Here is an 11496-nt window from a genome sequence, read left to right as displayed (position 1 = left end):
CCAACAAACATATTATTTAACTATTGTTATTTGGTTTAAATATATATATATATATATATAAAAATAAAAATAAAATATATATATAGCCTATATATATATATATATATATATTTTTTTTTTTCTCTCTTTTCTTTTTTTTGAGCATGTTCGAAATAAAGTTTTTCATTCACTCATTCATTCATTCAAACGGAGGAAAGAAATCCAAAAAAGGACAAATTACGTTTTGGACTTTCTTCAACACTAAAGACAGGAAAAGAGGCTGAGGGAGCTGGATGAAAAGGAGGAGGAGAGGGAAAGGAAGAGGGATGACCAGTTATCTAAGTTAATTGACATTTGTGGGAAGATGGAGGACAAAATGTTGTTTTCTTCATCATTTTTTCATTCATAATTTGAGGTTCAATTTCATTTGTTTTCATTTAAATTAGACCAGTGTTTTTCAATCCTGTTCCTCGTGGGCCCCAGTCCTGCATGTTTTAGATGCTACCCTGCTTCAGCACACCGTGATAAAATTACCTGTGTCATCAACAGAGCTGTGCAGACCTTGGTGACAAGCTAGTGAGGACCTTTAATTAGAATCAGCTGTGTTGGTGCAGGGAAACATCTAAAACATGCAGGACAGGGGCCCACGAGGACCAGGATTGAGAAACACTGTATTAGACAAATCCTCAGTTGACCTGCTGGTGTTGAATAAACAAGACTTTTCTTTAATCTGAGTACAGTGTTTGAATTAAGATTTCCTTTGTTAACAGAAATGCATACATGTAAATACTAGCAAGATAGTTTTAGATCCAACACAAACAAGTCAGGCAGTAATTTGGTTATTAATTTATTTATGACCACAAAATTTAAACAATTTCAGCAAGTTGAACAAAAACGTTGCAGTAAATAGTAATAAGATAACTGTAATATTTAGCTCAGGTTACCATCAATTTATACGCTCTCTTACAAAAATGAAATTACATCATGCTGAAAAATGGAAAGTAATATTAGATGGTCATAACACAGCTGGAATATTTAACTCAGTTTACACGCGCTTACAAAAAAGAAATTACTCGGCGATTGAGCCTGGCATACTGGATGCGCTGGTATGGGTAGATTGAAAGAAAGACAATGTTAACAAGGAAATACATATTGTACTGTGCGCATGTTTAAATTGTGTTCTTTGTTGAATTTTATGCTCCTTTATATAGGCTACCACTTTGTTTTCAAACATCCGGATGATCATTCCCAAACTTATAATACCGGTAGGTAACATTTTGATCTGACTAGGAATTTTGTAAATTGAAATTTTAAATAAAGTTTATTGAAAAAAAAACCCCAAAAAACAGACGTTTTTATCTGACTTGTTTCCGGTTTCTGCTAAGTGTGTCCCATTCCTATTTATACCATTTGGAGCCCTCACACCCTCGCACACTTGATCACGTGACGCTGACGTCACTGAAAGTCTGTGAGGGCTCAGGGTTTGAGGGTTTAGGGTGGAGTTTGGGATTGGGCCACTGATATAGGTAATATAGGTTCAATATTTTTCTCAGTATGTAGAGAGAAACAACACTGAAAAAAATAAATATAAGCGCATGTAAATATAACATTTAAATCTGTGATATTAACAATTAAAAATTAAGTTTGTTGCTTTACATGAATACATCTAGTTATGAACTTAATCCTGCATTTGTTAAAAAAAAACAAGACATTGTGCATTTTTTCCTTAACAAGCAGTATTTATGTAATCCCACGCCACTTTACATTTACACACACACAACAAGCAATGATCTCATTGTATTTTCTTTTCCTTTAACAGTTTTAATCTATTGGGCAGATTGACCAACGTTTAGATGAAACATGCTTTATTTGTTTAAGTAGAAACCACAGTAAAAAATGTCTTGCTTGATCTACTTTAAAAAAAATTAAGGCGACTTTTTCACATGAGATTTTTATGTAGATAAAGAAAGACTAGTCTTTGTATAAACTACTACATTTTTAGTATGTACAAAAATTCCTTTGCAAGTAAAGTCAACTTAATTTTTTTTATTATTTTTTTCCTTTTTTTCTTTTTCTCTCTTTTTCTTTTCTTTTTAAAGTCAACTTAATTTTGATAAATAAAGTAAATTTAACACAATTAAGTTGACTGTACTTGCAAAATGTATTATTCATATACATAAAATTAAGTAGTTTATACAAAGACTAGTCTTTCTAGATCTACATAATAATCTCGTGCAAAAAGTTAACTTATTTTTTTTAAGTAGATCAAGCACAATATTTGTATTAGTGAAGTTCACTCCCCATGGTAACAATATTTAAAAAAAAAAAAAACACACAAATTTTATCTCAACATAAAATGAGATTTATTATAAAATGTACAGCATTGGTTAATGGCAGAAGCACTGTGAGAACAACAGTATCAAAACAAGCCTTGTTTTCATCAGTGTCTCCACTGTCACTCGTAGTACACTGCATAGACAGTTGCAACACAAAACAGAGAGCTGTTCTTGAAGCTGAACGATGCAAAGGTGTCGTTAGCGGCGTCCCACAGAAAGCTGCTGGTGTTGTGCACGCCGTGGTCAGCCAGCTGGCCCAGGTGCATAAGAACAATAATCTTATATCTGGGGATCTCAAGTTCCTTCACACGGCTTTTTATTATCTTGCAAAAATAAGGGAAGAATTATATTACTAAAGCAGAAAATCCAACGTATTTACAAAAATTACAGTCCTTTTGTTATTTACCCCAGTGAGGGTTATTATCAGTTCTTGAGATCGCTGAACTTCATATTTCTCCTCTTGGAGGTGACTGGTAAGTACATCCCTCAGTATCTCTGTGGCAGCACCGTCAGGGAAGCGTTTATAAGGTCCTGTGGTCCCAAAAAAACAACAAAAAAAAATCAAGAAGAATAGTTCAAGAATGAGTAAGACCGGTCGTCCAGTGTGGCAAGGTAGGTAGTACACTGAAAAAAATAAATCTAAGCGCATGTAAATATAACATATTTAAATCTGTGATATTACTGTAACAATTAAAAATGAAGTTTTTTGCTTTACATAAATACATCTAGTTTTGAACTTAATCTGCATTTGTTCAAAAAACAAGACATTGTGCATTTTTTCCTTAACAAGCAGTATTTCTGTAATCCCAGGCCACTTTACATTTACACACAAACAACAAGCAATGATCTCGTTGTATTTACTTTTCCTTTAACAATTTTAATCTTTTGGGCAGATTTACCAACGTTTAGATTAAAAGTAGAAACCACAGTAAAAAATATCTTGCTTGATCTACTTTAAAAAAATTAAGGCAACTTTTTTGCATGGGATTTTTATGTAGATCAGTATAAACTACTTAATTTTTAGTACGTACAAAATTAATTTGCAAGTAAAGTCAACTTAATTTTGATAAATAAAGTCAACTACTTGCAAAATGTATTATTTACATACATAAAATTAAGTAGTTTATACAAAGACTAGTCTTTCTTGATCTACATAATAATCTCATGCAAAAAGTTGCCTTCATTTTTTTAAGTAGATCAAGCACGATATTTGTATCAGTGTAGAAATAAAGAAAAATAAATCAATCCAGCACTGGGTAAACAAACAGACAGGTGAAGATGCAGATGCTGTGGTGCTGAGTTGAGCATCAAGCTCAACATTATCTCACCCAACTGATAGGTGTTCTCCACCTTCTTGCTGTCGTCATGGTGATCTGGTTCATCTCTGCAAGACACAGTACTGACAGACCTGAAAAACATTACTGGACTATAGAAGACACGGGGACGACTACACACTGATTTACAAATATATAATAATCTCAAAAGAAGAGAGTAGAAATAGTTATACAGGCTCAGAGGTGTCAAGTAACGAAGTACAAATACTCCATTACCTTACTTAAGTAGAAATTTTGGTTATCTATACTTCACTGGAGTAATTATTTTTCAGACGACTTTTTACTTTTACTCCTTACAATTTCACGCAATTATCTGTACTTTTTACTCTTTACATTTTAAAAACAGCCTCGTTACTCTATTTCATTTCGGCCTTTAAATAAAAACTATCCAGTTAAATTGCTCCATCCGGATAGAGTGAATTTGGTTGTGGTTGTTTCAGATGTTCTTGTCCAGTTTTGTTCTTACATCCGTTCCCTCAGATTCCTGCAACTAAACTTGGATGTACATTCCAATAAAGGTTAGGATAAATGATAACATGCCTCTGAAGTTTGACTTTTTGCACCATTACAATACTTATAGGCAACTAGTCATCATATCTGCTGCTCTCTGAAACACATGTTAATGCTCAATAGTACACATATATGGTTCTTTAATATATTTGCATTATACTAAGATGCATTCATTTTCAATGGCTTTTGTCCTTAATGGCTTTTTCCCCCTTACATTACTGTTACTTTTATACTTTAAGTAGTTTTGAAACCAGTACTTTTATACTTTTACTTGAGTAAAAAACTTGAGTTGATACTTGTGTCATGCTGAGTGCCAGGCTGTGTCTAATTGTTTGTTTATTGTTTTGGAATTGTTGTTAACCATTTTATTTGCATGTTTTTGTTTGTTACTGTTTGAAATGTAACCTTTTCTGTGTTTTGAGTTGACATGCAATTACCTTTTTGTTTGAGTTTATTAGACACAGCTGAACACAATCAACTGAATCCTGACAGACAGCTGCAGTGGCCAATAAACCACTGCAGGCTGGCCCCCCTAGACCAATGGTGAACGAGGGGAGGGTTTCCTTCCCCTTATATATTCAAGGCAGACATTCAAGCTGGGAGATTGAACGGACGGACAGAGGCCCATGAGGGACGAGAGTTGATGAACAAGAGTGGATGGACTGTGGTGGCTGGACGGAGAATGGGCAGAGCTGAGGAGGATAGACTGACGTACAGAGGCCCATGGGGGCCCAGGTGGTTGGGGAGCCCCCGGCGGACTCGGACCGAGGATCCCTGTTGGCGTGGGCCAACAGGGAGGGGGCACTGAGAGGGCACTGGAGGACAGTGAGCCCAGAATGACTGAGACTGTTCATCTTTAACCTTTTTAACCTTTTATGGATTGGCCATTTTAAAAACAGTTCTATTTTTAGTGATTCCCTCACCCCTGATTTTATAACCGTCTTGGAGCAATAAATGTCTGTTGCTGCACTCCTGTTTTTTTTGTCGTGGGTTACTAAGCGCTTCTCACCCTCGAAAGTATTTAATTGGGGACTTGAACCACCCCTGTGACACTTGAACTTCTACAGGAGTATTTTTAGACTCTAGTATCTATACTTCTACCTGAGTAATGAATGTGAATACTGAAGACACCTCTGTACAGGCTGCACATGGAGGTTTCTCTGCAGCTCTCATCACATGGGATGCAGTTCATGAGCTTGACTAACTGACAATGTACCATGTACATAAAACTGTCATTTGGTCCAAACTTGTTACAGTTACTCACATCTTCTTCTCTTTGCCTCTGGCTCCGTGACTCTCATCGTCCTGGTTCCCATTCTTGTCTTTCCTCCGGACCTCGTCCTTAACTAGTTTAGACATCGCAGCTTCTCCTGTCTCCAGATAACCCACATGCAGCTCAGCACATCTACACTCAATGAAGGCTGATTTATGGTTCCGCGTCACACCAACGCAGACCTACGGCGTACGTTACGCAGCAACGGGCACCGTACGTTGCGCGTCGCCGCGTACCTTACGCCGTAGGCTCTGCGTCGATTTAACGCAGAACCATAATTCAGGCTTAACATGACGATGTCATAAATACATCATTATCTCTGTTAAGTATAACATGTTGAAGCCTAATAAAATAAACAATGTTTCTTTTACAGTGTTTCTTACCAAAATTGGTTATTCAACGAAAGAATTAAATAGATTATAATGCGTTTTGTTGTTTTTATGTTACCGTTTTCAGTATCCTCTGAAGTAGTCCAACAGAATGTGTTGTCATAGCAACCGTGAGCGGTCGGGGGGCGGAGCTTCGTGAGTCTGACGCTCTTAAAGCTACAGTTACACGAAAATAAATCCTTGAAATCCATCCTTGAAAATATTGTTTTTACTGGGAAAATATAAATACAAGGAAACTGTGCATATGGAGTTTTTCTTTAAAAAAAACAAACATATCTAGATAACATATCTTATATTCAGTAACAGTTCAGCTGATGTCTCAGTTGTCATTTGTATTACATTTCATGTCAGTACATTGTGCCATCATCTGATAATAGAGGGTGAGATGTCTCATCAAAAAGCTAGCCATAATTTAAAGTTTTTTGTTTTGCATTGACAGAATTAATAATTTGAGGTTTAGTTTTCTTCTTAAACATCCGTGAGAGCTTCCTTACAGGCCCACAAGAAACTGAAAATAATTCCTATTTTTTGTGAGCATCTCAAGTGTTTTTCATTGTTTTGGACTTTGATGATAAGTTTTAAAGTCAAGAATGATTAAAGCAAAATTGGTAAAAGCGGTGTTGTAGTGAAACTGTTACTGAACCTGTGATAATAATGTCCCTTTGACCCCCTGACCTCAAATACATACCGGTACATAGGCTACATTTTAGAACAAATAAGAGAAAGAATATGCATATTTTCTCCTCTTTATTGACAACTAAAAAGGAGTGACTATATATACATATATATATATATATATATATATATATATATATATATATATATATATATATATATATATATATTCAGTGTAAATGTGTGTGACTGCATGTTCTCATCCTAATGCAATGAAAAGATTGCAGCAGCCCAAAAGCTGTTCGACAATTAATTTACAGAAGACATCAGATATCTTAATATTGATGTGTTTAAAAAAAAGGCAAACAATAAATAAATAAATATATATATATATATGTATATGAGCACTGCAAACAAGAAAAAATGCAAACATTTCTTCCTCAACCAAAACAACCATGTTTCTTTTTCCAAAGAACTAAACATACTGCATAAGAAAGTGTTAAATGTGTTTTAAAGCAATGGGTTGTTTCACAAATAAAGCTGTCTTTTTTTTTCTTTTTTTTTTTTTATACACAGGAAGGAAAATGTGAAACATCTAATACTTTATGGGATGTTAATGACATGCCAAATTTATTGACAAAGAGTTCCAGAAGGTGTATCAACAGCAAAACATTGAGCAGAGACTTAAGTGAAGGCAAATTTAAGTGTTTTGTCGTAGCACACTTACACAACACCCGCATCATGACTGTATTGAAAAGGACAAACTGGTATTACAACGTTAAGACCGGTGATGGACGACGCAGCGTTTATGCGACACCATTTGGATCCATTAACAGTAACACTGGTTTGTACAGGATACCTGCGTTGAAAACATTAGGTGAACAGAACGCCGTGTGCTGGTACGTTGAACCAAATGCATTTGTGAGTGCTAACATCAACAAACCAAAAGACTATCACAGACACGTCCATTTGCTCAGAGAAATATTTAAAACACAGCTTTCTATGTACACTTTTTATACTTTGTTGTTGTTTTTTTTTTAAATATTGCTATTAGAAAATGATAAAACATTTATTCAACTTTGTGGAAAAGGAATAAAATAAGACAGGGACTTGAATAATGCCGTCTTCATGATAGAGACTAATTTCATTACTCTGCCATGTCCCCAGTAATCCCCGCTCAGGACCTTGTTCAAGATCACGGCCAAAGAAACTGGCCACGATTTTAAGCAGCATCAAAGGCAAAAACCTACAATCATCAACCCAGATCACTCTGTATTTCTCTGGAACTTAAAGGTCCTTCTCATCTTCTTATGGCACTCACACATCTGACTCCACATGTGTGTAACATACTGAGAGCCTATTATCTACCTAGAGTCTGCATCGATTACACAAACAGTTCCAGTTAAAATAGCAGCTTCGGTTCATCACCTTCATCTAACGCAATTTTACAAAGAAAACACCGTCACAAATACCACCTAAGCCCTGAAATAGGATATCTTTGTTTTATGTCACCATTGCAATTGCAAAAAGGAGAAATATAATGCTTTTATTCTTCCCTCGGTTGGACTGCTATAGTTGATCGAGTGCCCGTATCGGTTCTCTGCTCACGTGATTGGTTAATGGCAAAATGCCATGTGCAGTGGTATTTATTATTAAAGGCTGCATGTGTAGGGATGATGCATCTGTGTCACTTCTGAGCACAGAAAAAAATAAACAGACAACACATGAATGGAGTTTTGTAGAGAAATAACGTACTTGGATGCAGTGACTTATCTACGACGGAGTATTAGGCCCAAACTAAGACAAAAAAAATGGAAATTACGAGAATAAAGTCGTAAAATTACGAGAATAAAGTCATAGCCTAATGTTACGAGAATGAAGTCGTAATATTACGACTTTATTCTCGCAACAATATGACTTGAATCTTGTAATTTTACGACTTTATTCTCGTAATTTTACGACTTTATTCTCGTAATATTACGACCTAATGTTACGAGAATAAAGTCGTAATACTACGAGAATAAAGTCGTAATATTACGACTTTATTCTCGCAACAATATGACTTTAATCTTGTAATTTTACGACTTTATTCTCGTAATATTACGACTTTATTCTCGTAATATTACGACCTAATGTTACGAGAATAAAGTCGTAATACTACGAGAATAAAGTCGTAATATTATGACTTTATTCTCGCAACAATATGACTTTAATCTTGTAATTTTACGACTTTATTCTCGTAATATTACGACTTTATTCTCGTAATAGTACGACTTTATTCTCATAATATTACGACTTTATTCTCGCAACATTAGGCTATGACTTTATTCTCGTAATTTTACGACTTTATTCTCGTAATATTACGTCTTTATTCTCGCAATTTTACGACTTTATCCTCGTAATTTCCTTTTTTTTGTCTTAGTTTGGCCCTAATACTCCACGACTTTATTCTCGTAATATTACGACTTTATTCTCGTAATTTCCTTTTTTTTTTGTCTTAGTTTGGCCCTAATACTCCACGACTTTATTCTCGTAATATTACGACTTTATTCTCGAAATTTTACGACTTTATCCTCGTAATTTCCTTTTTTTTTGTCTTAGTTTGGCCCTAATACTCCGTCGTACTTATCAGCCATTAGCGTTAGAAATACTTTGATCATGTTTCAGAAGAAACAGTCGTGCAAAGGCTGGCAGCCCCTCTTTTAATCTGTTTTTTTATTTTGTAAAGGCAAGATGAACATCATCTGATTGTAGTGTGGCGTAGTTTTAGGCAAAAACAACCTTGTATATACAACAATGTATATATATTTTTTGTATTATTTCATTTTCCAGACATTATGATGTAGTTGTTGGTGTGTTTTGGATCTCTGTCCGGTTGCATGAGCCAGTTTTAATGAAACTTTAGCTTTCATACAAATGGCTTCACGTCTGCCTTTGATAACTCTTTGAGGAAGAAAGAAAAACCCACTAACATAGCACTGACGCTGTCCTTAAGTGAGCTTGGGTTACAACCCGTTAGCCCAGTAATATGATCAGTGGTAATCCTTTACAAATTATACAAATTATCGCAGAAATTATCAAATTATCGCAGAGCTTCTAACAAGCTATGACTGCACGGTGTAACTTGAATGACTAAACAAAAAAGTTCCTATGTGACGTCTCACATGCAGGAACACAACTAATTTGGAAAAAGAGATGAAAAAACTGGAACGACAGCGAAATCGAAGAACTGCCGCCTGCTCGTGCAGAGACAAACATTTCTGTAATGACATATTCATCTACTATAGAAACTATAATATAAAATATACTACGTATATATACTATAGAAAAACCAAAAACGTGACGGTTCAAGGACTGATCATGAGCAGAACCCAGCTGTTACTTGGCATCTTAAATCCTATGAAAAAGGCTGTACTTAATATTGTACACATGATTTTTTCTAGCTTTATTTCTGTGAAATAACAGTAGCGCAGTTAAAAAAGGTTACGTGTTGTTGTTTGCCGGAGGTTGCACTCGCCAAATGCTGAGACCCACTACGACCAGATGACTTTTTATTGGCTCTTTACACAAAAAAAAATGAAGATTAAAAGAGGAAGCACTCACTTTTTCCCACGACTGAATGACCTCTTTGACAGTAGTTGCTAACATTCGGAAATCCACGAAACATGAAGACAATAACCAGCAACCTTTAGTGTTAACTGAACAGATTTCGCAGAGCTCATGAAGTTGTTTTTGGAGCAGGCTGATTTTGTTAAACACAGGACTGATGGGACATGACATTTACAAACCCGTCTAAATGGAAGGTACTACCATGCCGCCTATAACTTACTGAAATAAAGCTGTGGAGCAACCCTACATTGCACTTCGTCACCCCTTTCCCAATCTTCTCCACCTAGTTTTTTTCTATTAGTGTCATTCACTGTGGCGACCTGTTAGACAAAATAAACTAAAATAAGGCTGAATCTCTGTATGAAATCCACAATTATTTTTACAGCAATTGTTATCTTTTTTTTTTTTTTTTTACAGTTAACAAGAACAAAGAATCAGGGTTTGACTACAGCTTACTCCACGTAAGCTTTCCAAGTGCACACATCATATGATTTTTATTTATTTGCATAAACTCAGCAGCCCTCAGTCTGTCGTCTCGGTGTGTTATGATCTGTTCTTCTAGTAATCCTCAACCATTCCCTCCGATGGTTGCTACAGGCAGGTTCCTAAGTGCACTAAAAATGGGATGTATCCATAGTCTTCACAGCCGAATGTTTTTCTTGGTTCTGTTCATAAACAAGTCCGCTAGTTATCCGCCAAATATTTCCCTGTGAAACAAAATGAAACAAGTCAGAGAGGGGTGACGTTGATACGGAAGAGTATTAGGGCCAGAAGGAGAAAAATAAAAGTAATATTTTAGAGGAGGAAGATTTTTTTTCACAATGCACTTCGAGAAAAAAGTCGAAATGTCAAGAAAAAAGTCGAAATGACGAGAAAAAAGTCAAAATTTAGTGAGTAAAGTCGAAATGTCGAGAAAAAAGTTGAAATGTTGAGAAAAATGTCGAAATTTTAAGAAAAAAGTCAAAATGTCGAAAAAAATGTCAAAATGTCGAGGAAAAAGGTCAAATTTTCTTGAATAAAGTCGAAATGTTGACGAAAAAAGTCGAAATGTCGAGAAAAAAGTCGAAATGTTGAGAAAAATGCCATAATTTCGAGAAAAAAGTCGAAATGTCGAAAAAAAGTTGAAATGTCGAGAAAAAAGTCAAATTTTCGTGAATAAAATCGAGAAAAAAGTCGAAATGTTGAGAAAATAGTCGAAATGTCGAAAAAAAGTCGAAATGTCGAGAAAAAAGTCGAAATGTTGAGAAAAATGTTGAAATTTTAAGAAAAAAGTCAAAATGTCGAGAAAAAAGTCGAAATGTCGAGATTGATGTTGAAGTACAATTCCGAAAAAAAAGTCCAAATGTTGAGAAAAAAGTCGAAATGTTGAGAAAAATGTCGAAATTTTAAGAAAAAAGTCGAAATGTTGAGAAAAAAGTCGAAATGTCGAAAAAAAAGTCGAAATGTCGAGA

At 35.2% G+C, this 11496-nt stretch overlaps 2 protein-coding genes across 4 annotated transcripts in view; both read right to left on the bottom strand.

Moving 5' to 3' along the window:
- Nucleotides 1-2281: 2281 nt before the first annotated feature.
- Nucleotides 2282-5899, bottom strand: LOC133452108 (dynein light chain Tctex-type 5-B-like). The gene is made up of 5 exons (XM_061731309.1): nucleotides 5880-5899; nucleotides 5424-5529; nucleotides 3644-3699; nucleotides 2722-2846; nucleotides 2282-2638 (listed from the first exon to the last, which is right to left on the bottom strand). The coding sequence occupies exons 2-5, from the start codon at nucleotides 5516-5518 to the stop codon at nucleotides 2435-2437; spliced, it is 480 nt and encodes a 159-aa protein (XP_061587293.1). The 5' UTR covers nucleotides 5519-5529; nucleotides 5880-5899; the 3' UTR covers nucleotides 2282-2434.
- A 3064-nt stretch (nucleotides 5900-8963) lies between these two features.
- The window catches only part of LOC133453079 (SH3-containing GRB2-like protein 3-interacting protein 1), a 43221-nt gene continuing 40688 nt past the window's right edge, over nucleotides 8964-11496 (bottom strand). For 2 of the 3 annotated variants that reach the window (XM_061732940.1, XM_061732939.1), the window contains one exon: nucleotides 8965-10752. In XM_061732940.1, coding sequence (XP_061588924.1) covers nucleotides 10730-10752 — 23 coding nt within the window. In that variant the 3' untranslated portion in view covers nucleotides 8965-10729. Of the gene's footprint in view, nucleotides 10753-11496 lie in introns of all 3 variants that reach the window. The other variant, XM_061732938.1, reaches the window with a different exon arrangement.

This window comes from Cololabis saira, chromosome 10 (assembly GCF_033807715.1).
Source record: "Cololabis saira isolate AMF1-May2022 chromosome 10, fColSai1.1, whole genome shotgun sequence".
Classification (NCBI taxonomy): domain Eukaryota; kingdom Metazoa; phylum Chordata; class Actinopteri; order Beloniformes; family Belonidae; genus Cololabis; species Cololabis saira.
This window is presented reverse-complemented; position numbering and strand designations above follow the sequence as displayed.